General features: G+C 31.3%; 12 protein-coding genes across 12 annotated transcripts; 7 read left to right on the top strand and 5 right to left on the bottom strand.

Moving 5' to 3' along the window:
- Window positions 1–216: 216 nt before the first annotated feature.
- Window positions 217–4,323, bottom strand: SMC1 (cohesin subunit SMC1). Its single transcript, XM_020193756.1, has one exon. It carries the CDS (start codon window positions 4,124–4,126, stop codon window positions 365–367), a length of 3,762 nt encoding a protein of 1,253 aa, XP_020045756.1. The 5' UTR covers window positions 4,127–4,323; the 3' UTR covers window positions 217–364.
- Window positions 4,324–4,400: 77 nt separating this feature from the next.
- On the top strand, window positions 4,401–5,432 carry RPB3 (DNA-directed RNA polymerase II core subunit RPB3). Its single transcript, XM_020193755.1, has one exon. The coding sequence runs from the start codon at window positions 4,449–4,451 to the stop codon at window positions 5,424–5,426; it is 978 nt and encodes a 325-aa protein (XP_020045755.1). The 5' UTR covers window positions 4,401–4,448; the 3' UTR covers window positions 5,427–5,432.
- A 314-nt stretch (window positions 5,433–5,746) lies between these two features.
- On the top strand, window positions 5,747–7,870 carry ASCRUDRAFT_77182 (tubulin alpha chain). The gene is made up of 3 exons (XM_020193754.1): window positions 5,747–5,792; window positions 5,902–5,910; window positions 6,206–7,870. The coding sequence occupies exons 1-3, from the start codon at window positions 5,768–5,770 to the stop codon at window positions 7,507–7,509; spliced, it is 1,338 nt and encodes a 445-aa protein (XP_020045754.1). The 5' UTR covers window positions 5,747–5,767; the 3' UTR covers window positions 7,510–7,870.
- A 2,294-nt stretch (window positions 7,871–10,164) lies between these two features.
- ASCRUDRAFT_77181 (uncharacterized protein) lies at window positions 10,165–11,290 on the top strand. The gene has a single exon (XM_020193753.1). The coding sequence runs from the start codon at window positions 10,497–10,499 to the stop codon at window positions 11,133–11,135; it is 639 nt and encodes a 212-aa protein (XP_020045753.1). The 5' UTR covers window positions 10,165–10,496; the 3' UTR covers window positions 11,136–11,290.
- A 1,115-nt stretch (window positions 11,291–12,405) lies between these two features.
- Window positions 12,406–14,636, bottom strand: NAM9 (mitochondrial 37S ribosomal protein uS4m). Its single transcript, XM_020193752.1, has 2 exons — window positions 14,543–14,636; window positions 12,406–14,465 (listed from the first exon to the last, which is right to left on the bottom strand). Exons 1-2 carry the CDS (start codon window positions 14,582–14,584, stop codon window positions 12,780–12,782), a joined length of 1,728 nt encoding a protein of 575 aa, XP_020045752.1. The 5' UTR covers window positions 14,585–14,636; the 3' UTR covers window positions 12,406–12,779.
- A 283-nt stretch (window positions 14,637–14,919) lies between these two features.
- Window positions 14,920–15,895, top strand: ASCRUDRAFT_77179 (EAF7 family protein). The gene has a single exon (XM_020193750.1). It carries the CDS (start codon window positions 14,960–14,962, stop codon window positions 15,719–15,721), a length of 762 nt encoding a protein of 253 aa, XP_020045751.1. The 5' UTR covers window positions 14,920–14,959; the 3' UTR covers window positions 15,722–15,895.
- A 35-nt stretch (window positions 15,896–15,930) lies between these two features.
- On the bottom strand, window positions 15,931–19,549 carry FAR1 (cyclin-dependent protein serine/threonine kinase inhibiting protein FAR1). Its single transcript, XM_020188780.1, has one exon. The coding sequence runs from the start codon at window positions 19,414–19,416 to the stop codon at window positions 16,141–16,143; it is 3,276 nt and encodes a 1,091-aa protein (XP_020045750.1). The 5' UTR covers window positions 19,417–19,549; the 3' UTR covers window positions 15,931–16,140.
- On the bottom strand, window positions 19,550–20,131 carry ASCRUDRAFT_112616 (uncharacterized protein). Its single transcript, XM_020188778.1, has one exon. It carries the CDS (start codon window positions 19,986–19,988, stop codon window positions 19,683–19,685), a length of 306 nt encoding a protein of 101 aa, XP_020045749.1. The 5' UTR covers window positions 19,989–20,131; the 3' UTR covers window positions 19,550–19,682.
- ASCRUDRAFT_112617 (uncharacterized protein) lies at window positions 20,132–20,957 on the top strand. The gene has a single exon (XM_020188779.1). The coding sequence runs from the start codon at window positions 20,275–20,277 to the stop codon at window positions 20,701–20,703; it is 429 nt and encodes a 142-aa protein (XP_020045748.1). The 5' UTR covers window positions 20,132–20,274; the 3' UTR covers window positions 20,704–20,957.
- A 1,061-nt stretch (window positions 20,958–22,018) lies between these two features.
- On the top strand, window positions 22,019–23,347 carry ASCRUDRAFT_77176 (uncharacterized protein). Its single transcript, XM_020193749.1, has one exon. It carries the CDS (start codon window positions 22,054–22,056, stop codon window positions 23,305–23,307), a length of 1,254 nt encoding a protein of 417 aa, XP_020045747.1. The 5' UTR covers window positions 22,019–22,053; the 3' UTR covers window positions 23,308–23,347.
- Window positions 23,348–23,535: 188 nt separating this feature from the next.
- On the bottom strand, window positions 23,536–24,672 carry PRP11 (spliceosome assembly protein PRP11). The gene has a single exon (XM_020193748.1). The coding sequence runs from the start codon at window positions 24,339–24,341 to the stop codon at window positions 23,637–23,639; it is 705 nt and encodes a 234-aa protein (XP_020045746.1). The 5' UTR covers window positions 24,342–24,672; the 3' UTR covers window positions 23,536–23,636.
- A 59-nt stretch (window positions 24,673–24,731) lies between these two features.
- On the top strand, window positions 24,732–25,803 carry PPG1 (putative serine/threonine-protein kinase PPG1; the record flags this gene model as incomplete). Its single annotated transcript, XM_020195162.1, has 2 exons — window positions 24,732–24,759; window positions 24,863–25,803. 2 exons carry the CDS (start codon window positions 24,732–24,734, stop codon window positions 25,801–25,803), a joined length of 969 nt encoding a protein of 322 aa, XP_020045745.1.
- Window positions 25,804–26,032: the final 229 nt, after the last annotated feature.

Here is a 26,032-nt window from a genome sequence, read left to right as displayed (position 1 = left end):
TGGCTTATATTATTTTTTTTGTGGTTTCATTTCTATTATATTTTTGTATTTTTTTCATTTCTTTATTTTATTATTTCGAGTTATAGTTTTATTTTTATTTTTATTTACAAAAATTTTCAAAAATTCATTTATCTTCTCTATTCTTAGATTTTTATTATTTTTTTATCAACATACTTTTCATTTTATCTGAATATTAAAATTGAACAATTACATTATCTGTTTATCACACTTTACAAATTAATAAATATAATATATTTAGTAACGCAAAACCTTGGATATCTCGAATATATTACAATGGAAACACTTAAACAACGACATAGAAATCTCAAAGAAAAAAAAAATAAAGCAAACTCATCTCACAATACTATCCACTAGCAGTAACTTCATGGTTTGGATAGTTTCTCAAATCAAGTGTTAGGGTCTTTGAACTATTTTCACCTTGTTCTCTGTAAATACCAACCAATGCATCACTTCTTTCAAACAAACCATTCTTTAATGAGATGACAATAAATTGGAAATTGGGACCTGCGTTTTTATTTATATAATTGGCAATTTTTATAACATTAGCATTATCAAGAGCAGCATCAACTTCATCTAGCACAAAAAATGGAGATGGTTGGTATGAATGAATAGCAAATAAAAGGGCAAGAGCAGCAATAGTTTTTTCACCTCCAGACAAAAATTCCATGTCTCTGAATCTTTTCATTGGGGGCATTGCATGGTATTTTATTCCATAGTTATAGGGCTCATCTTCATCTTCTAGCGTAAGATAAGCAGATCCACCGGATGGAGATGCTTTAGATTTTGTAAGATCTTTATATATTTCATCAATTTTGGAAGCAATGTGATTAAATGCTTTCATAAAAAGTTCGTATCTTTTTTCTTTTATCTCATTAAATTGATTGGCAATTCTAGATTCAGTTTTTCTTGTTTTAAGATGCTCTTTATCAACGTCTTTAAGTCTTTCTTCAACTTCAGTTAATCTTTGAAGAGCCTTAGTGTTGGGTGATAAATTTTCTAGAGCCGACGTAATTTCGGCTATTTGTTCATTGAAAGAACTTTCAAAATCTTCATCTAGGTTCTCTTTCAACTCATCACTCAATTCCGAAAAATCAATTTCGATTGAATCCGAAATTTGAATAACATTAGAAGCTTCTTCGCTTCCTTCTTCATCGCCACCTCCAATTGGCAACAAATCCAATGATCCTCTTTTTAAAGGCACTTCAATATTTTCGATTTTGCAAGATCTAAGAATATTAATACGGTTCATTATTTCCTTTTCTATATCTTCCTCGATATTATAGCATTTTTTCTTTAACACTTCATACTTTAATCGTGCTTCTGCAACATTGTCTTCAGTTGATTTTGCAAATAACATTTTTTGTTTTAAATCTTTTTCAAGATTCTCTAATTTCTCAGTCAATGTTTCAACATCACGCTTTAAAGATTTGATCTGTTCTTCAATCACTTCTTTATCTTTATTCAATTGTTCTAAGCTGTATTCATATTGACCTCTTTCTCGAATAATTTTAGACTGTCTATTGGTTGTCTCTTCTAATCTTTCATTTTCAAATTTCAATTTACTCTCTAAAATGCTAATGTTTTTAGTTATTTTTGCTCTTTCTTTTGCATGAGCTCTAATTATAGATCCATGTGTCTTTTCGTACTCCTCAATACTGTCAAAATTATATTTTTTACAAAATTCAGAATAAATACGATCTTGTAACGTTTTGATTTGGTTATTATAATCTATCATATTTTGATCGATTTCAAGTATCTTAGTATCTTTAATTTTTTTAATTTCCTCATTTATTTTGAACTTTAAAATATCGTTTGATTGGTAATTTAATTCCATTTCACAATCTTGAATATTTCTTTTAATTTCGTTTTTGGAAGTTGATAATAGTGGCAAAGTATTTTCCAATTTAACAATTTCATCCATTATTCTTTTTTCTGTCATTTCATTGGGTTTTCTGCTACTAAGAACATTTAATTCATTTAATAATTCGTCTCTTCTGTATTCTAATTGATTGTACACCTGTTTATCCCAACGTTTTTTCTTTTGATCATTAATAGAAACACCACCAGTCATTAATCCAGATTTATGAATTAGTGAGCCATCTAAAGTCACTACTTTAACAGCTATACGCCTTTCCCATCGAACAAATTTGGCAATTTTCATGTTATCACAAACAATGGAATCACCACAAACATATTGGATTGCTCTTTCTAAGACAGGATCATATTCAATAACATCCAAAATTAGTCTAGCATTAGGATGAGCATGACGGAAATTAGGATTAGGAGGTTTTGAATCAACGAAATCTAGAGGAATAAAAGAGGCAACGCCTGATCTTTGTTCTTTAAGATATGTGATACATTTTGAGGCAATTGATAGATTATCAACGACTATGGAATCGAAATTTTTACCAAGTGCAGTGGAAACAGCAGTTGCATATTTTCTTTGTTTGGGACGACATAAATCAGAAATTAAACCTTTTACGCCTGGAAACAATCTTTTTAAATTTGAGACATTTTCGCGTAATTTTCTTTCTCTATTTGATTCTCTTTGGGTTGCATTTAATTCGTCTAATTTAGTTAAGACTTGTTTTAATTTTGAATTTATTTCATATTCTTTTGCTAAATATTTTTCTTTCTCAATTCTAAAAGTATTGAGTTGATCTTTTTTAGTATTTAAAGATTTATTTGTTTCGGTTATTTTTGATTCATTGTCAGATAAAGTGGATTTAAGATTCTGGCTATTTATCTTTAAAGAGTTGATTCTATTTTCTACAATTTCTTTTTGTTTTAACAAGTTTTCCAATTGATTTTGGAGAACCAGTTTTTCTTGGTTAAATTGGGACAATATTTGTTCTAAATCAGCACCACCATTTGAAAGATAAGAAGGCCTTAATGATTCGTATTCCTTTTGGCCCTTAGCAGATAGAGAAAAAGAAGTGTTTGAGCTATCTTTTTCTAGATCAGCTAAAGCGGATTGAACTATATTGAGTTGATTTTTGATTGTTTTAACGTTGTTGTTTTGAATTTTAATATCGTTATTTAGTTCTTTAATTTTTCTGTTATATTGGTGTAATTTTTGTTGAATCAAGTCCTTTTGAGCGGAGGTTGGTAGTAGTTCTTTATTTTTATTATTCAAGTCAAAATTTCTCTTTGAGATTTCTCTTTTAAATTTTTCAAGATTAAGAGAATCCTTTGAGTATTCAGATGATAGAGATTTCAAAAGGGATTCTTCTTTTAATAAAGTGTCTTTTGAAATTCTCAAGCTTTTTTTCTTTTCTTTAAAGTTTTGTGATAAAAGGGATTTCTTTTGTTGATTGTTGAATAATTTCCAAAGATTGAATAGTTTGATCAAATTTTTTTTTTCATTTAATTTTGCTTGGAAATTTAAAGCTTCTTCTTTTTGCTCTTTATATTGTTTAAGTTCTCTATTAAGAATTCTTTTTCTTTCAAAGAATGAGTGGGTATCATCATGGGCCTTTTCTTGTTGGTCTTTAAAGGATTCGTATTGTTTTTTCAAGTCAAATGAGCCAGAAATTGTTTCAATTAGTTTGGTCAAGTCTTGAGAGGATTGAGAGGCTATTGCTTCAACATCACCTTGAAAGACTAGGAAATTTCTTGCTTTGATTAATATGTTTTCACTTTTTAATAGATTTGTATAGTCGTTTGCGGTGACAACTTTGTCATTGATTTTATATTCTGATGAGCCATTAGAGATGATTGTTCTCTTTAAATTTATTAGAGTGCCATCATTTTTTTCGTAAATTGCCATGACATAGGCACTATTGGGAGAATAGTCATAATTTGAATTTGAAATTGAGTCGATATCGGACTCGATATCTGATTCACTATCAATTTGAAAATTGTCCTTGTTTTTAGATTTTTTTTGGCTCATGATTCTGCCACGATAGATCAAATCCTTTAAATGAGCAGATCTCAAGTGGGAGGATCTTACACCTAAGACGAAGGATATTGCATCCATCATGTTAGATTTGCCAGAACCATTTGGCCCAATTATACTAATAAAATCAGCAGTGCCAAAACCAATTGAGGACGTGCCTCTGTAGGATTTGAAATTATGGAGTTCCAAGCCCACTAACCGACCCATTTGAGAGCAGACAGATGAGTGATTTCCTTTGAGATATAGGTGGCAATTGAGAGATGGTGCTTGAGGTCGAAGAAGATGAGTGTAGCTGAGACAAAGTTTTGTGTTGGGAGCGATTGATTGTTTATCGTCGCGTAGAGAATAAAATGAAAGTAAATGCAAAACAAATGCAAAATAGCAAGATAATCAATGGGCGGTTTCGTGTGACGGGAGCGGGTAACGGCACCTCTGGAAAATTTGAAAAAGCGGCGGAAGGAGATAAGAAGAGGAAGAGGAAGAAGCAGCAGAGGAAACAGACAAAACAGACAAAACAGGAGAAGACGAGATGGAAGACAGCCAAGAGGGACCTAAGGTGACCATAAGAAAGCTCGGAAAGGACAACGTCGACTATGTCTTGGAGGACGTGGACTTGTCGTTGGCCAACTCGTTGCGAAGAGTGATGATGGCAGAGGTGCCCACGCTAGCAATTGACTTGGTGGAGATAGAGGTCAACACATCAGTACTAGCAGACGAGTTTATTGCACACCGATTAGGGTTGATACCCTTGGAGAGCAAGGACATCGAGCAATTGGCGTACACTCGAGACTGCACTTGTGATCAATACTGTCCGAAATGTTCAGTTGTGTTGACGTTGGACGTGAAGTGTTCCGAAAACAAATTCAAAGATGTTTACTCGATCGATCTAGTGTCCTCGGACACCAATGGGTTGGAGATCGGTCGTCCAGTTATAAGAGATGCTGGAGGTAAAGGTGTGTTGATTTGCAAGTTACGACAACACCAAGAATTGAAATTAACATGCATTGCGAAAAAGGGGATAAGCAAAGAACACGCCAAATGGTCGCCCTGTGCAGCAGTTGGATTTGAATATGACCCATGGAATAAACTAAAACACACGTCGTATTGGTACGAAAACGATGCCTCAAAGGAATGGCCATTGAGCGAGAACTGCCAGTGGGAGGAAGAACCCAATGCAGACGACAGATTTGACTACAAAGCAGTTCCAACCCGGTTTTATTTCAATTTGGAGACAGTGGGGTCGATCGAGCCCAACTTGGTAGTCAAACGAGGAATTGAGAAGTTATCGAAGAAAGTGGTAGAGATCGTGTTGGCCTTGGAGGAAATCGAAAAGAAGAAGGACGATGGAGTCAACAATGGCCATGTGGGAAGCAACAATGGCGGGATGACCATGTATGACGAAGGACCAGGCATGGGCAACGAGACAGCAATGGGCGACATGTATGGTGGTTTTGACGACGCAGGCTACCACCACTCTCTCGAAGGCGACACCAGTGTGTGGAATTAGGGGATGTAGCTGGGCAGGAAAGAAGAACAGTACAAGCAGCATAAGCAGCATAAACAGCAAAAGCACTTGTAACCACAGCCGGAGACAAACCGACCACCGACCGAGAAACGGCTGCCGTAAGTGCCGCAAGTAGGATATACGGCCAATACACGTGTGCCGACTCTGGCTCTCCGAAAAGGGGACTCCTGTTTACTTTGAGCGTAAACAAATAGGGTGCTTTCTTGGGCTGTAGATGTGGTATCTTTCTTCTTCTTCTTCTTCTCCTTCTTCAATTCTTCTTTTTTCTTCTTCCTCAACAGTAAAGCATTTGTATCTTCGCACACTCACATCTGTATTCCAAAATGAGAGAAGTTATTAGTATCAATGGTATGTCTTTTATTGTTTTCCATTTCATTGTTTTTCATTCCATCTCCATCTCCCACTTTTATTTCTTTCACATTACTAACCTACTTTTTGTGTTTTACTATCTCTACAGTTGGTCAAGGTATGTCTTAATCCACCTTTGGATTTCCTCTTGGAGGATTCTCACATCGTTGCTTCACAGCTTCATCCTGTTTTTAGTGTTTTAGTATTTTACCTGTTCAATCAATGAACGATGGGTCTTGTTTTCTTTTGATCAATCCATATATTGATCTGACTGTTCAATCATTTTAGTATTTCATCGTTTAATCGCTAGATAATCTCATTACTATCATCATTAACTCTGCTACCCTCTATATTTATTTGTTCCTATTTTCTAACTGTATTTTTTTTTCTTTTTTTTTTTTGTTTTGCAATAGCCGGTTGTCAAATTGGTAACTCCTGTTGGGAACTTTATTGTCTTGAACATGGCATTCAACCAGATGGGTTTTTATCTCCAGATGTTTCACGCCCTGCTGGTGATGAATCCTTTTCCACCTTTTTCAGTGAAACTGGTTCAGGAAAATACGTCCCAAGAACTGTCTATGTCGATTTAGAACCAAACGTAATCGATGAAGTTAGAAACGGTAAATACAGACAACTATTTCACCCTGAACAATTAATCTCCGGTAAAGAAGATGCTGCAAATAATTATGCCAGAGGTCATTACACCGTTGGTAAAGAATTAATCGACCAAGTCATGGATAGAATCAGAAAAGTAGCTGACAATTGCAGTGGCTTACAAGGTTTCCTTTTCACACATTCCTTTGGTGGTGGCACCGGTTCTGGTTTTGGTGCTTTATTACTAGAACAATTATCCTTGGATTATGGTAAAAAATCAAAATTAGAATTCGCTGTTTATCCTGCTCCCCAAGTATCAACCTCTGTTGTTGAACCTTACAACGCAGTTCTAACAACCCATACAACTTTAGAACACTCTGACTGTACTTTTATGGTTGATAACGAAGCCATTTACGATATGTGTCGTCGTAACTTGGATATTGCAAGACCTTCCTTTGAAAACTTAAACAGAATGATAGCTCAAGTTGTCTCCTCTGTTACTGCTTCTCTAAGATTCTCCGGTTCTTTAAATGTCGATTTAAATGAATTTCAAACTAATTTGGTTCCTTACCCAAGAATCCATTTCCCTTTGGTCTCTTATGCCCCTGTTCACTCTGCTGCAAAGGCTTTCCACGAATCAAACTCGGTTCAAGAAATTACAAATGCTTGTCTAGAACCAACTAACCAAATGGTCAAATGTGATCCAAGATTAGGTAAATACATGGCCACTTGTCTCTTATATAGAGGTGATGTTGTTACAAGAGATGTTCAACAAGCCGTCTCAAATATCAAATCAAAAAAAATTATGCAAATGGTTGACTGGTGCCCAACTGGTTTCAAAATCGGTATATGCTTTCAACCTCCTCAATATGTTCCAGGTGGCGAATTGGCTAAAGCTACTAGAGCAGTTTGTATGTTATCCAACACAACTGCAATTGCCGAAGCCTGGACAAGATTAGATGCTAAATTTGATTTAATGTATAACAAAAGAGCTTTTGTTCATTGGTATGTCGGTGAAGGTATGGAAGAGGGTGAATTCGCTGAAGCAAGAGAAGATTTAGCTGCTTTAGAAAAGGATTATGAAGAAGTTTCAATGGATACCAATTTTGAAGATGAATATTAAAAAATTGAAACGAGTTAACTAACAAAAAAATAAAATAAAATAAAAAAACACAAAGTATCACCATTACAATCCTCATTAAAAATATCATTAAAAATATTGCTAAAAATATTTTTAGATAAATTTTAATTGATAATACTCTGCTGGTTTCTATTTTATTTTTTATTTTACAATACCAAATCAATATTAATCTTTTGTTTCTTCTTCATTATACTATCATCATTTCTATCTTATTATCCTGTTTAAAGTTGTTTAATGAGAACTTCCTTGCAATTTTGTTCTAAAATTAATTACTTGGTTTATCCTAAATTTATCCTAAATTTTCTTTTATCTTTTAAAAAACAAACTAACATTTTTATATTTCATTTTTATAACTTTTTTATTTTTTATTTTGATTTTAACTGTTGTTTTAAATGTTATTTTTACGTATTTTGTAATTTTTTTGGCCAAAATCTTTTTTTTATTTATCAAGTTAGATCGTTGTTGTTTTTTTATAAAAAAATATTTCATTTAAATCCGCTTTAATACGATTTCTCATTTCAATTTCCAATTTCCAATTTCTAATTTCTAATTTCTAATTTCTAATTTCCAGTTTTCAATTTCCAATTATATAATAACTAATTAGTAACTTTTAACTATTTTTTACTTTATTTTATTCTATTTCGTTTCTTCTTGCTAATCTATCTTCACTTTAACGAGTTAAAAAAGCTCAATCTTAGACCCCAGATCAACAAACCATTCTCTTATCGATCAAAATTATTTTCTGTTTTATTCAAAACATTGTGAAAACTCTGACTTCAATCTCCTAGACGAATCGAATCGTTTAGAACATCAATAGAATTATCCACCAGCTGTTATCAGTGTAAATTGAAGTGGTATTTCCCCGGACGGAAGTCACATTAACGTCGACCAATATACACAGCTCTTGGAGAGCAGTCTCCTCACGTGAATCAAACATTCGGTAAGTATCACGTGATAATTACGACTTGTTTATGTTTACTCATCTGTGCATTCGGCAGTTAGGATCCAAATTCTATTGGGTTCGAACCACATGGCTGTCCTCAACAGGCAGAGATATTCTCCAGATTCGAATATATTTGAACATTTCTGGCGAATTTTAAAACAACATTCATCATATCATTTGAAATATCTAATACAAATCAATTCTATTGTGTTTTCCAAGCTAATATTATCTTTGTAAAAGCCCTTCAACACGTTCTAATTCACACACTGTATTTTTTTAGAAAATAATACATATTCATATTTGCATATGCTAGCATAACCAATAAAGTAATACACATCTATAGAATACTGTTGCAAAAAGATATCATGAGAGAACCAACATTTTAATTCTCTTTTATGTTCTGTTCAGTAATGAAATTTTTTGTGTTGTATGGCTATGTAATCAATTGAATTTATGTAATGAATATGACCCTTATTTGTGATTTTAACATTCCCATTGGTTGGAAGCATATTACTGGGATAATTGACACTCTTGGAATATAAATCGCAATCAAATTCCAATTTCAATTGGTAGATTATATTTTTACCTTCCATTTGATAAAATGTGTATCCGAACTTTGTATCATATAATATATCACCAATATCATTTATACAAATAGTATCGGCTGTTTCTTTACACAATAAATCAATTTTTGTTTGAAAATTAAAACTAAACATCAGGTAATACTCCAAACATCCCAGATGATTTATAAAAGGATTCTTTATGTTTCCAAATCTTAACAAGTATATTAAAAACTTAATGAATATAGAAATTAAATGAAGACAATGTAATATCAGGATATTGATCGAAAATTACTTCAATAAATCCATCAACACAACTTTGCAAATATTCAATAACCTTCATTCAACAATATGTTACATAAATCATACATATACTGTATGATCAACAGTAGCAGATATAAAATCAGTTTTTTTCCACAAGCTTACAAATTAATCCCTCTCAACAATAACTTGACTGTATTTTGATAATCAAATAATAAATTAATTTATTCAGAATTGTTTAAATCAAAAGCATATTCACACGAATTCAACAGAAAATGTATTTTATTGATACTTTCTTTATTAAAAGTATCGTACGAACCATTTGCACAACACAATAGTAATTTGAAACTGTATTGCTTTAATGGAAACAGATCCCTCTATTATTCATTTCTTGTCAGTAATACTTGCCATTATATCCCACTCAAAATTCCTATTGATTAGCCCTTACCAAATTGAATAAGTTTGTAAGAAACCAGAAAAAAAACAAATTTATGAGAATTGTTTGGATTGAGCACAGTTGAGAAAAAAAATAGTCCAGTGTTAGGACTTTGAAGCTCTATTTTGGTACAAAACAGAAAGCATTTCAAAACACAGTCGTCTAAAAGATTCAAGTCAGAAATTTTACAGCTTGTTTGATTACCCATTGGGTTTATCCATTTTCAAAAGAAAGACCTAAATGTTATCTTTTTTTATCTTTTTTTTATACGTTTATTGATTGATTACAAAGTAATAAGCATGATCTCAAAGTTCTGAGCTTTTGCCAATGACCTGGAGTTCTCTTCTACAATCTTTCTTCCTATATATTTCTTTACTTTAGTATATTATCATGGATTTGCTACAACAGTTATCATTAAATAAAGCTTCTTCCACACTCTTTTCACACCACTTAGGTGATTCCGGTCTCCCAAAGCCGGATATCACGTGATTATCTCTCCTTCTCCATGCATTGTTTTTTAATCTTTTATCTCTTTATCTCTTTAATGTTGCATTGTCTTTTCACTGCGAATCAGCTAGCCAGTTTTATTCATAATGCAATTGTTTGAATGGGCTTTTGGGAAAAAGCTAACACCCCAGGAAAAATTGAGAAAGGTTTGTTTTAAGTTGTTCTTACAACAATGATATCATCATCATTATTATCATCATTGTTATCATCATTTTCTTTATTACTATCATATTGACTGCATACTGACAACATCTAAACATGGATGACTTTATTGCAGAACCAAAGAGCATTGGAACGTACTCAGCGCGAACTAGACAGAGAAAGACAAAAACTAGAAAGACAGGAAAAGACCATAGTGTCTGAGATCAAAAAATCAGCTAAAAATGGCCAGATATCTGCTGCCAGAATCCAAGCAAAGGACTTGGTCAGAACAAAAAACTATATTCAGAAATTCAATAACATGAGAACTCAACTACAAGCCATCTCGTTAAGAATACAGGCTGTCAGAAGCAGCGACCAAATGGCGAACTCAATGAAGGATGCTGCTAGATTGTTAAATGGCATGAACAGATCAATGAACATGCCCCAACTAACAAGGATAGTCATGGAGTTTGAAAAACAAAATGATATTATGGACCAGAGGCAAGAAATGATGGATGACGCTATTGACAACGCCATGGGCGATGATATTGAAGAAGACGAGGAAGAAGTAGACGAAATCGTCAACCAAGTCCTAGATGAAATCGGTGTTGATTTGAATTCAAGTCTACAAAATGCACCAGAAACCATAGCACAAAAGAGCAATCCGTTGTCCAATAATCCAGTTCCTCAAGCCATCGGTGGTGGAATAGGTGATGAGGATGATTTACAAGCGAGATTAGATATTTTAAAACGTCAATAGAGAATGTTCTTATTTTGTTTTTTTATTGTTAAGTTGCTTCATTCTTTAATTCTTTTAACTTTATTTCATGACTGTATTTGTTTTTTTTCACATAATAAAGGCTAATTAACCTATACTTACATTCTTTTCTAATGTTCCTGGGTTTTGTAATTGGATGGTTTCTATATGTAGATAAGCTCTTTGAATTATAAAACCCATATATAATACATTTTGAATTTGATTTATAACGATTAAAAATTGAATAATGTTTTTGAATTGAAACATTGAATTATGAATCAATAAAAACAGTGATACAAAAATCATTCAATTAGACTTTCCCACCACAATAATAGATAGTTTCAATGGTTGTGATATTTTTGAACATTAATTTGCACTTATCTGATCCAATTCCTCAATCACCGGAAAATTTGCAATTACATGCACACTACTGTAAGAGTGCATATAATTGGTATCAAAACCCGAACTTAAATTGTTATCTGACTCACAAACACGAGATTTATATTATAAGACATTGATTGAATTTCAAGCAATCAGTATTTATTCTCAAAATATGTAACTATTAAACCAGATTTCTTAAACAAAGCGTTTCATGAATATTGATATTAAAAAGAAAAGAAAATATTGCACTAAATATTTCAACTTTTGCTCATCCACCCCAGTGGTCTCATTGTGTCAATATTATCTGACACAATGCGATTTGATACATAAAAATTGTCCAAATCAAATGCTGTAACTTTTTTGATTTCTGAGCACCAAAAGTTTCTCCACCTTTGCTACAATGGCTTCAAATGTTAATCTTTATTTTTAACAAGATAACTATACTAATGTATATTTTTTTTAAAAGAGAGGATACTTTTGTACAGTTGTAATTTTGAAATAATAATAAATATTTATTTCAATTTCTTGCTACTGTGTCAAATAAAGTGTATTTTTTTGGTTCTGTAAATGCAAATCTATGGGTTTGGACACAATTTAAAACACCACAAGGTATATTCTACTCAAACTTACAAGAAACTACAGAATTGTAATAAATACAGAAAAAAAGGTGTTTATTGAGACAGTTTTCAAAAAATTTTAAATTTTTAGGCTGTTAACTGACTCTTCCTAGATTTTTTTAAATTGTTGTTGTGTGGATTTGAGTTTCTAATTATATTTATATTTATTTTGCTCTTCAAAGCTTTTATTTTTTCATTTGGATTAATCAATTTTCACTTGTTTTGAATTTTTGCAGTAAATTTTGCATTCTTCCTTCACAAATAATTTAACCTTGTTTTATGATTTTTGCATATCAGTAGTTGCCGGATAAATTCTGTTTTAGTATCTTCAAGATTACAAGATTGATCTGTTTGATATCTTTACTTTTTTTATTTAGCTTTAAAATATGGTATAATGACTGTTTTGGATTATAATCAAGCAAATGAATATCATTGATAAAATGCAATGGAGGGATACTGATAACGGCTTTTGCTTTTATGTTTGGAATGTTTAAAGAAACAAGTTTTTGCTTCCTTTATCTTTGTCTACATTTCATGGAAATTAAACAATTTAAAAGTTAGAAAATTGAAAAAATTAAAAAATAAATAATACCTATAACAAACAAATATGTACAAGCTCTTTTTTTTCAGTGTTTTACTTTTATAAAAATCACAAACGTTTTCTTTGGTAGAACATAAATGCTCTTTCACTAATGTCTTTTCCAAATGGTGTTATTACTTCAGAAGAACCAGGTCTAGCAACAGGATCACTTAGATATACGGCATGACAAGTATCAAAATCAATTTCAATGTGATGGGGGTAAATTGCAAAAGGGCCCATAAATGGTCTTAGTTTCCATGGAGTGAAATATGGTTTTTCTGCTTCTTGTCTTCCATATAAACCCTTTTGAAATGGTAAGAATATTTTGGCGTTTGATTCATCTTCAACAATCTCTTTTATGTTAATAGGTTTATGAGGTTTCAAATTTTTATGCCATTCGGGGTCTAAAACTAAGTCTGTAACTCTGAAGTTGTCTTTATTAGGATTAATAAATTTACTGTTGTACTCTGCATCAATTTGGTTACGAAGAGATGAAGTTATTTGGTTCAAGGTATATTTTACGCTTTGAAGTTTTTTCACTTTTATCTTAATTGTCTTTTCTTTCTCTTGTTTTTTTTGTAGTTTTTTTTCTTCAGAATTGAATATTTCAGATCTTTTTAATTCTGCAAACGTTGAAGTTGCCTCTTCATCTACTTTGGTATTTTCTTGATTTTGATTTGTTTCAACAGATTCTTTAGAATCTACCAATTCTTTTCCCTTAGAAGCTGCTTGCTCTTTTGGTTCGACAGATTGTTTAGAATCTTTAGAATCTTTAAAATCTTTAGGATCTTTAGGATCTTTAAGATCTTTGGCTGTTGATGTTTCTTGCTTGACAGTTTTATCAGTTTCTTGAATGTTAAAACCTAATATTCTATTAACTAATTTAGATAATTTTTGATCAGATAAATTTGGTAATGAAGGTGGAATTTCATTCTCAAATGTTGATAAAAGATCTTGATAAATAGTTAAACATTTTTTAGCATTACCACCAAATTTTGGAGTCAATGCTTTTAATATAGCCACATCAGAGTTTCCTGCATTTGAAGAAATTCTTAATATATCGAATAAAATTAGTTCTGGATCACATTTTTCTTGTTCTGTTTCAATGATTTTTTTGACAACTTTATTTGAATTGGCAATTAAAATCCTTTGAGTATTGCGATCAATTTCACCATTCCATCCATGTTTTTTTCTTAGTAATTGATCATTCCATGTTTTCTCTGGATTTTCTTTTGCTTTTTTAACAAAATCATTCCATTTATTAACTGTAACAAAATCGATTTTTGCTGCTTGTTTTACCGAGGGCTTTTTGGCCCCTAAAGCTAGCAAAACCTTTTCTGGGTTGCAACTGAAAATATCACCAGGACGTAGTGGATAACTTGGCTGGATGACTTTCACACCATTCACATGAACATGCGAAGACAAAATAAATCTTCTTGCTTGTCTTACAGAAGAAGCAAAAAAGGATCTGAATAAAGCAAAATCCAACCTCCTCTCCAATGGAGCATACGTTTGCAAAACCAATGGTGTTTCAGTGTTATGAGCTTGCAAACCGGAATCCAATTGAGCGACACCTTTCAAATTTGGCACAAAGGTTCTGCTCCATTGTTTTTCAGTCAAATGCTCTCCATGATAGGCTCTTGATTCAGCTTTGGAATACCATTTTTGTTGGTACAACGATTTGCCACGAAGATTGACATTTCTTTTCTTGTACAAGTTAAACAAGTTGTACTTGTTCCAAGAGGTACGTATGTGCTATATGAAAACCAAAGGCTGTTAGTAAGTTGTCTGGGTCAGTATTAGTTGTACAAAACAAGGCAAGTCCACCATACCCCTCTGGACAAACTATTCAACGCAGATATCTTCCTGGTCATTGCAAATAGTCTGGCAGCAAAACGCTCTTTCGGTGCTTCCTCTGCTTCTTTTGGTGCTTCTTTCGGTGCTTTTTCTGGTGCTGGGAAAAACTCCTCCAATAAAAAACTTTTCAGCTCGAGAGCGGTTGAAGCACGTGCTGATATCTGACAAAAGTCCCCCTGCTGTGGATGGGACATCAGGGCTGCTGGAGAGGAATTTAAGTGTGGTCACGCATACATTCCCCAACAAAACACAGTGCCAGATGTTTGGTAATGGAAATCTGGCTCTTAAAGTTTCTGTGTTTTGAAATTTAATGGAAATGAACAAATGATGAGAAGATATTGAATAAAACCATTGAATCTGATGAGAACTAGCAAAAGCGTTTAGATTTGAACATGAGAAAATGGTCATTGGATGAAGAAATATCTCTATTCAAGGCTATTTGCCAGCACAAGCCTGTGGGAAAACATAAATACTCAAATATGCTCTGTATTTTAAATCAGTTAAATTCTGATGTTTCTAACACCTCCAATCAATCTGAGAAAAATTTGATTCGGGTTGAAGACATTTGGGAAAAATTGAGATATTCTTTTAACTTAGATGGGTTGGATGAACTAGAATTATCGGAATCTGATTATTTTGAAAACGATGATGACACTGATTCTTCTGATGGTAAAAACACTAAAAATGCAAACGCTGAAATCAATCAGCTTTTTAACAACAATATCAAATTAAACAATCTAGAGATAGTAAAAGGAAGAGAATTTGAATTGCCTTATAAAGAATTCGGTGCGTTAATTGAAGAAAAAGCTATTTCTTTATCTCCGGAGGACAGTAGCGACGGTGACTATGACATTGAAGAACAAGACGAAGAGGAAGATGATGAAAGCTCTGATGATGATGATGATGATGATGATGATGATGGTGAAGAAGAAGAGGAAGAAGAAGAAAAAACACCAGAACCTAAAAATGCTTCAAAGAGAACAAGATCTCAAACAACGACGACGACGACAACAACAACCAACAATACTCTGAAAAAAGTTAAAAAACAAAACACAAAGGCAAACAACAAAAAAATTCCTTTAAAAAACACTGAATCTGGTTCAAAAAGAAAAACGAATCGAAGACAAAACTTAAGACGCTCTACCAGAAAATAGTAAATTCAGTAAAATTTCGATTTCAATTCCAGTTTAATTCAATCCCAAACCAATGTTAAAATTAAAATCAAAATTATAATTACAACTAATGCTAAAATTAAAATTGAAAATTATCTATTAAAATTAGCTTTTAATATCATCACTAAAATATTAACTTGAATATATAAAAACGGGTAAAAAAAATCATAAAAATAATGAAAAAGTAAAATCTCAATTGTTTATCATCATGCAACTAGCTTAAATAAAAAAATAATAAAAAAAATAATAGTGGTATAATAACAATATAATAAAAAATAATAAAGAAATCCATAAAAATTTAAAAAATTCTGAAATCAAAAAAAAAAAAAAAAAGGTGTTTTGAAATGAAAAAAATTGATTGTTTTTAATCGGGTAATGAGTTATCCAATTGTATAATTAATTTATTCAGTTTTTTGAAAAACCAAAAATAAAAGCAAGTCATATCCATACACTATTGCTAGTTCATTATTGCTCTCAACTAGTTTCGCTAGTTTTGAAAGATTATTACTAATTCCCTCGATATATTTTTGTGTCTGCTGCTCCTTATTGCTTAAATTGATTTCCTCATCTTCTTTTAATGTTGAAACACATCCTCTAATTATTCCAAAAATTGTTGAAACCGATTGCATCAAAATCCCTTTAACTTTTTTTAAATCTTTTTTGCTTATTTTATTATTATGGTTAATAGCCTTTTGCTTTAGTATTGAGTATATTTCAATAGCCTTTCTTAGAGATCTTACTGCTGTTAACTCTGCCTGTCTTTTAGCAAACATAATGTCTCTTGAAGCCGAAAGGGGGGCAAATACTGGAATGTTCATTATTGTATCAATTGTCAACTCATCATTATTACTGTCACTATGTTTGTTTGACGGTATATATGATGTTATATTCTGCATCAGTGTAATATCATCAATAAAATTTGCTTTAATTTCAACTTTAATTGGTTTTGAATTACCTTTATAGTGCTCGCTTGAATAATTAATTAAAGGAATATCACCATATGGTGCTGGTGATCCTGTGGAAGATACCGATATGTTATTACCTGTTAATTGAGTATAAAATTGTTTAAATCTATTGTTGATTGTTATATTGAACTTGAACAGGAAATTTTTGCAATATCCCGGTGTCAAATCTTTTAGATTAAACTCAACCAAGTTATCTTCAGAAAAAATGCTTCGAGATGGTTTATTGCTAGTAGAACTGATAGGAATTTCTTGTTCTCTAATTGCCTCTCGAATAGAATCAACAGCTAAAATAGATCGATTTTTTTGTATTGAAAATTCAACTTCTTTTTCACCAAATTCATCAAATTCTGCTTTTTCAATAATTATATTTTCAATTAATGGTTTAAACCTAATCTTAATATTTGGTATGCAAATTTTGTGACATTCATCGATTATTTTCACAATATCAAAATCTTTTAAAGTATTAATTCTTTTCAATTCAGAACCAAATTCAATACCATTAAAATGAAAAAGTTTTTCAAAATATTTAACCAGGTACACATTATATTCCTTTCCTATTAAATATGAATGAAGAGTAAAATGATTATCTTTTATAATTTTTTTCAAGTTTTTATTTATCACATTATCTAGTTGAGTATCATGGTATGTTTTATTACCTTTTAATGAAATTGAATTATCAGAAGCAACATCATATTTTGCATTAAGAATTACAAATTTTCTAACAATATTTGCATTTGGATTTTCACATTCAGGCCAGGTACCTATAATTTCTCTGCATTTTTCAAAATATAAACTTAATTCTTCAAAAGAATTGCTGATATATGATTTTTTTGTAATTGGGTCATAGTTATCATGGATTACTAATTTTTCATCAAAATAAGTTTCCCAATTTTTCCAGCTGCCATCTGAGCTTAATCTTTCACTAAATTTTCCAATATTACTCCCATTAGAACCTATAATTACAATTCCAAATTTATCCAATGGAGTCAAAGAGTTTGCAATTGTTTTAATTAATTGTAAAACACTGTCTTTATACTCTTGATTTGTCAATGACTTATCCATATTAAAAATTGAAATACCTAATATCATTCTTAAAGGTAGGGGCTCTGGTTCAGGTAGAGTCTTTAATAATAAGTGCATTGGTAGTAACAAACCCTTTCTTTTATAATTGTTAATTTCTTTTATATAATCAGGTATTATGTGATGAATTGAATCAATTTGATCAATTATATCCCAAGCATTTGTTGTTAAAGAAATTAAAGAAACATCTTTTGGTTTAAAATCGATATAGGGAGACGAATATTTTAAATAATTTTTCCATTTTGATATGATTCTTTTGTCTTCAGAATAAACATCGACTTCAGGTAAGGTAGGTATAGTGGAATTTAGCAGGATTGTATTTTCATTCAATTCAATTACAGATGACAAATCTGATTTGATTTGAATAATCCCAGTAATCGAATTACCTTGGTTATTTAAGATTAGGAGGTATTTTTCAAATAAGTAGCATTGAGCATCAAGATACTCGGTGCCATCAATAAGAGCAAAATTTAAATAATCAAACATTTTCAAATTTCCTAATTTTTGGAAATCAACACTAAATTTACCTGATAATTTACTTTTAATTAGCTTTTTAACTTGAACAGATATTTTATTTTTAATTTTTTCTTCGTCAATTTTATCATTTTGATTAACTTCATTGGTATTTTTAGTGTTATTCTTATTTGATTTTGAATTTGGGTTAATTGAGGGCATTGATATATTAAAGACACAAGGCAAAACATAATTATTGGAAGAAGTTCTAAAAGTTATTTTTTTTTGTTCGGGGATAACTCTAATTATTGGAGTATTTAATTTATCGATTAAATCGTTCGCAACTATTTCAGATGATGAATAATTTGAAGATCCTGAATTTTGGAAAAAGCTTTCTTCATTATCTAAATAAGTAAAATTATTTAGCGAAGATGATTGAAAAAACAATTGATAATCGGTGAAATTTTCAGTTGGAGTTATGGGAGAAGTTGATATTTCCGAAGATAATTGAGTGGAGTCATCGTTATTGCTATAAGTATTGTATAATTCATAACTATTGAAGCTATTATAATCTGTACAGTCAAAATCTTCATCTTCATTATTATTATTATAATGATAATTACCAATTGTATTTAAATCGGTTAACGGATATTTTTTTGGGTTTTGAGTTAATAACAGTTGAACCAATTTATCATGATCGGATTCTTTTAGAGGTTTTGTTAATTTATGGCATGAAGGACATTGAATTTCATTGTTAATATCATTTCTATTCATAAATATTAAATAACATTTAAAATGACAATTGTGGGAACAGGATAATTGAATATTTTCTTCACCAGGCAAGATACTCTCTAGAGATATATCACAAAAGCAACATTTGAAGTCAGCTAAAAAACTATTTCTTTGTCTTGAAAAAATCTTTTTTTTTTTTAGACTATGGAAACTATTGGCACTATTGGCACTGCTGGTACTAATGAAACTATTTGGACTTTTGGGACTGTTAGGACTATTATGAATACTGAGACTATTAGGGCTAATAAGGCTGTTGGGGCTACTATAGCTATTAACACTTTGATTATCCTTTTGTAATAAAGAAATTTTAGAAGAAGAAAAGGGAGATCTTGGGGATCTTTGGGATCTCTGAGATCTTCTGCCACTGGATATAGATAAGGGTCTCATGAAATGAATATTATTGGCATTGAAAAAGTAAAAAAGGGAAAACCAAAGAAATTATTTTCTTTTTCTTTTTCTTTTTGAATAAGATGAAGAATTAATTCAAATTTATTAAAAATTAATTAAAAATTAATTAAAAAATTTGTCTGAAGATTTAGAATAGATGATAATTGTGTTGGGTATTTGAAATCAAGATGTTTGATGTGATGTTTTATGAGTGTTTTTTAAATGTAATGTATTTATTTGATGAATGTATATTGAGTATATATAAACTAGTAATAATAGAAGGTGTAATGAGATTTAATGAGGTATAATAAAAAGAAAAGAAAAGAAAAGAAAATTAAAAAAGATAGGTAACAACACAAAAAGAAAGAATTTGGGTACTTATATAAAAGATTTATCGGGCTTGAAGTATAAAAACGAATAAAGTAAAAAAAGTAAAGGTAGAAATGAAAGTGAAAGCCAAAATGAGAACAAGAAATAAAAAATGAGTTTACAAAATAATTATAAATAAAAAGAATAAGATAAATTAAATTGAGAATAAACTTAAGGGAGAATTGGATAAATAGGAATAGCATTAATCAAAAAATTGAGAAATAAAATTGAATTTAGATTTAGATTTAGGTTTAAATTTAAATTTTTAATAAAAATTGAATTAGATTGAATCAAATCTAATCAAGTTTTTTTGGAAGAATTAAAATTATGAATATTATAAAAACAAGAATTACAGTTTGGTATAAATGTCCTTTTTGCTGAGAATAACTTTTTGAGGCTACAAAATTTCTGAGCAAAAAAAAACTAAAAAGAGTTAGAGTAATCACTCAAATTTAACTGCTGCGGTTTCAGTTTTAATTTGCAACTGTAATGAAACCAGAAAAGAACTACAGGAGGCCTTGCAAGCATTTCTCGCAAGCAAAACAAACAAGAAACAGAAACAGGCGAGCAAAAATGGCCCCAGGCAATCTGGTTATATGTCAAAGCATCAATATCGACTTTGGTAGTGAAAAAAACCGGCAGTGTGGTCTGAAACACAGCTGCGGGTGCCGCATTACTATGCTGATACAGGTGCAAAACACAGGCGACAGCAGGGACTGGCAGGGCGTCGGCGGCAGGGTTAGCGAGCGCTCGCTTAGGACGCAGAGCCTGTTTGCCACAGCTCATTCGGCTCACAGTGGAGGAACCTTAACAGTTGCGGAGTCAGCGGTGCGACGAGGCCCGTTGCCAGTCCGAACGCTGTGTGTTTTACGAGGTGACCGGGTCTGCAGCGGAATAATTCTGGTGTTTTTAGGCTAGAATATTAATAGACCCATAACCTGTTGACTTTTTACTGGCATATTTGTGTGGGCTTACCAAAATAGGCAGGCCTTACATGTTTGCAAGAAGGTTCGAACCTCACACACTATTGTTTGCAAACAAACTGCAACTGATTTTGAGTGAAAATTTTAAATTCAAATTGTCTTTGCAAGTTACATCGCTAGCGCTCAGATATTAAGCAACCATGATTCATGAAAGTCGTTATTGGTTTTAATCATTAACTTACCCAAGTCATCGTTTAAGATACCTCCCTATCTAGAGCTTATCTATATTTAGCTGACTCTTTGAACTCCCACTTGATTTTTCCTTTACCGCTTAGAAATCCTTTTGCGTTTGTTTGCCGGTCTGATTGATTCCTGTAATCACCATATAAGGCATTTTCAATCTACCAGTTTTGCAAGTGCTTTCGATGCATATTATTTTGTCTGTATAGATAACTATTAAATAATATCTGATTTCAAATAATTATTAACTCATAAATAATAAATTTGCGAATGCAAATAGCAAATAGCAAATTCTGAAATATTTTCTTAAATATTTCAAATTCGTAAATGATATTCGTAAATGATATTATTTATATGCTTTGTTTTCTTTAATATATTGATTGATATGTTATTTAACAAGTTGTTTTTTGAATAATTTTTCATTTATTATTATCTGCGTTTTTTTCAGTCAATTTTTCCTTAATACTTATTTACATTATTTTGTGTTGGTTCTAAATATCAGACATCGAAACTCATTTAAGAAGAGATTGAATGGTTACTTGGGCACAAAAGTACTCAGAACTAAAATACATATAATAATCTTCATATATTCAAATTTGAGAATAGAATTTGTTATCCTCAAATCTAGAGTTTATACTAAAGTTGTGTCTTTTATCTCTTGCCAATCTTTATAATTCGTCTAATTGCCTTTGTTAATCGATCAAAATTTGGTTATTTTCAATAAACTATAAGATTATGGTATATTCGCAATTTTAATAAAATCCTTTTAAAATCTTAACTTCGTAATAGAATCTTAATATACTTTCTACCATATACCAATTTAAAAATCTGGTTTATGCTTTCTCCCACTTTTTTTCCACTTCTGCTGCCCAAACAGAAACAATTTTTACTTCATTCAGACATTTTGAAAACAAAAGATCCATTGCAGTGGCAGCTCCCACAAAGCTGATAACATGCTTTTACAGTATAAATATGTATGAATACGCAATATCACCTGACCAGAGTTTTTATTTTTTTTATTTTTTCCATTTATCATTGAAAAGTTCAGAATTATTCAAAGATAACCACAACTCAATTAGATAAATTAAATCAACAGAAAACTATAATGAGAGCTCAAAAACAACTAAGCGAAGTTATAGAAGAATCTGAAAATAGAAAACTTAGACAAAAATGCAAAGATCTTAAAAGAAGAATTGCCGAAGTTGAAGAAAATAACGAAATTGCTGCTTTGGCAATCTCAAGAGGTAAAACAACCATAAAACGATTAAGATTAGAATTCACCATATTATTAGAAAGATTAGAAGAACGTTCAAAATTATTTGATGATGATTCTGATACTGATGATATAATGAAATTACAAACTGATGATGAAATAGATGATCGAAAAGTAATCAATTTAAATCAAAATCCCTCTTTAGTTTTAACTAATAATAATAATAATAATCCAAATACAAATACAAATACAAATTCAAATACAAATTCAAATACAAATTCAAATTCAAATACGAATACAAATTCGAATACAAATGCAAATGCAAATGCAAATATAAACACTAAATCAACTTCATCATCTAAAAAAAAAAGAATTAATAACTCTCAAAGAGTTATAAAACCAAGGGACCCAGAAATGCCTAAAAGACCAACAAATGCGTACTTGATCTTTTGTGAAATGGAGAAAGAAAACATTAAAAAAACTCTTGAAGAGAAAAATCCAAATACTGGAAACGACTTATCAAAGGGTTTAACCGAAGCATGGAAAACCTTAGATGAAGATTCAAAAAGACCGTATTTTAAACTATATGAAGAAGACAAAGCAAGATATGATAGAGAAATGGTAATTTACAATGCTAAAAATATTAATCAAAATTCAATTAATAATCTTCATACTAATCATAATATCCAAACAATTCAAACAACTCAAAACACACAAAATTTGAACAATTCTCAAATAAATCAAAATAACGAAATAAATAATCAAAATCACAAAAATAATCGATCTCAAAACACTTCTCATTCTTCTGTGAAGAATTTAGAAAATAATAAAAAACAAAAACTTAATACTAACATTAGCATTAACGACAATAGTAATGAAATTGTTGCAACAGGCTCTCCAGTTATTTCAATTAATCCAAATAATTCAATCAATTCAAGTTCTTCTAACACACCAACTCCACAGATCATCCAAATTCCTCAACTTAATCAAAATGGGCCTTATATTGAACAAATCTCTTCTATAGGGACTCCAATCCAAATTGAAACCTCCACAACTATAAATGTACCTTTTAATAATAATTCATTATCAACAGAAAAATCAAATGATTCTTTGAATATTTCTGATGAAGCTTTAAAAAAAAATTGATATCAATTACAATTATAATTAAATGCAATGCAGTTCCAACTACTAATTTATTATTTAACTATATTTCTTTCTATTCTATTACTTCTATATTTTGTTTATTTTTGTTCATTTTGGTCTTACTTTTTTCGTTTTTCTAATTAATTTCTTATTACTTTTTTTTTTTTAATTCACTATTATAATCATACCCAATTCATTTTTAAAAGAATTAGTTTGTTTTTCTGATAATATGCACTTACAAATTTCTTCTTGTAAAATATATTATATATTACGAATTATAAATTACAAAATTACAATTATGGATTACAGCTTATTAGCTTCGTAATTTACAATTAGTCTGACTTGTTTTTGAAAAAAAATTGTATAAAAAATTCTTTTGTATCTTTGTCAAAAAATGACCAAAATTTGTCTTCGTCCTTATCGATTTCTTTACTAGGAATCTTAAAGCCAATATTTTCGTATGGTTCACCGCTAACTACTAAATACTGGTATTCTTTACTGATTGGCAAATCAACCTGTTGTTCAAAACAACTCATCATCCGATATTTTGGTGCTATATCATTCTTCAATTTGGGGAACTGTATGGTAAAAAGCAACCCGATTTCGTAGCTAATTGGATCTCTTATTTTAGTTATCTTGTACGCAGGCTTACCAATCTTCGCAAAGCTCTTTTTGGGAACAGTCGAATAGGATAGTAAATTGTTACCCAAACCACTTTTGCTTTTGTATTTTATCGCTGCATTTACCAGATCAACATGACTGAATTTAGGGTCCTGGTTTGCTCTTCTCTGCAAATTCGTCTGGTGTTTCTTTCCCTGGGTGTGATTCAAAAAGGATCCCTCAGAAACATGAGTCGTCAAACACAACTTACATTCTAGCAAGCCCAAGTGGTTCCTGAAGACATAGGGATCGCTGTCGACGTCGATTCGATTGGACATCAACTGCCTCACTCTCTCTCTCCGGTGGGCATTCTCTTCGCTGGCAGTGGCCACACCACCACTGCCCTTCTTCGACCCAACTCTGTTCTGGTAGTCCATCTCGTTGCCTCCTCTAATCTCTCTTTGCCTCCCAACTGCTTCTTTTCCAGATCCAGCCGCATCTCCAGGTCACATGCCCAGCTCAAACTCTAGATCAACGCTCAGAAAACTGGCTCCTCGCAGTGCTGGTGCTGCTGGTGCTTCAACGATGGTGGATTTGCTGTTCTCTGTGTTGTTTGATACTTGATAGTCGTCGCCAGTGTTGCATCGTGTTTTGAAGAGACCTCGTTCCAGACACTGCTTAGACCTGTTCTTTCCCTTTCTCATACCCTGTTTTAATTCTCACCCAGTACATGTGTCAAAAATCATAAATCATACTATCAGCAAGATTATAACGGCTCGACATTTCACCATTTCATCATTTCATCAGCTACAGATAACATTAGACGAATGACATTGACTGACTCCTCGTTGACTGGTGAGTTTTCCTGTTCAGTTCCAACCCGAACTATCACTGTTTGTCCTTTTCTTCAGCTTGTTTACTAACGTGTGGCCTGTTTTTCTGGGTGTATATTTTGCAGCTCCTCTAGAGCTAGATAAGTGTATCGAAAGATTATATCGTCGAGAGCTATTGCCTGAGGTCACTATACATGCCTTGTGTTCTAAGCTTAAGGAACTCTTGATCAAAGAAAGCAATGTAGTTTACATCAATACTCCTGTGACTGTTGTTGGTGATATTCATGGTCAATTTCATGATCTAATTGAAATATTCAGAATTGGTGGGTTTGCTCCTGATACAAATTACTTATTTCTAGGTGATTATGTTGACAGAGGCATGTTTAGTGTTGAAACAATAACTCTATTGATATGTCTAAAATTAAGATATCCTAGCAGAATAAATTTGATAAGAGGCAACCACGAATCCAGGCAAATAACGCAAAATTATGGTTTCTATTCTGAATGCCATCGAAAATATGGCTCCCCTTTGGTTTGGGGTTATTTTACTGATATGTTTGATTTTTTAATACTATCCGTTGTTATTAACGATACCATTTTTTGTGTGCATGGAGGATTGTCACCAAACGTCCATAGCATTGATCAAATTAAATTAGTGGACAGGTTTCGTGAAATACCTCATGAAGGTGCAATGGCTGATCTAGTTTGGTCCGATCCAAATGATGAAGAAAATGATTTCCAACTTTCTTCAAGAGGTGCTGGCTATACTTTTGGTTATGATGTTGTCAAAAAGTTTTTACAATTTAACTCAATGGATAAAATTTTACGAGCTCACCAACTATGTAATGAAGGCTACCAAATTTACTTTCATGGTTTAGTGACAACTGTTTGGTCTGCGCCAAATTATTGTTATAGATGTGGAAATCGAGCAAGTATTTTGGAAATATATAATGATCAGCAAAGTTTTTTCAATGTTTTTGAAGAAAGTCCAGAAAATGCAATTGAAATAAGAAAAGAATCCGACAGAATCAAAACTCAATTAAGACCTGTTGAATATTTCTTATAAAAATTTATATTTTATATTTTATTTTATATTTTATTTTATATTTTATTTTATTTTGTTTTTGTTTTTGTTTTTAATTTTTTCTCATATTTCATAACTTCAATCATCTAATAATTTAATTTTAATTAGCATGTATAATAATTTCTAATTTGGTTTCTGATTTTTTACAATCATCACTGGTTTTATTATTATAATATATAATTCAGACATAATTATAAGCTTCAAATCTCAA

The sequence above is a fragment of the Ascoidea rubescens genome (genome assembly GCF_001661345.1).
Source record: "Ascoidea rubescens DSM 1968 unplaced genomic scaffold ASCRUscaffold_12, whole genome shotgun sequence".
Classification (NCBI taxonomy): Eukaryota; Fungi; Ascomycota; class Saccharomycetes; order Ascoideales; family Ascoideaceae; genus Ascoidea; species Ascoidea rubescens.
This window is presented reverse-complemented; position numbering and strand designations above follow the sequence as displayed.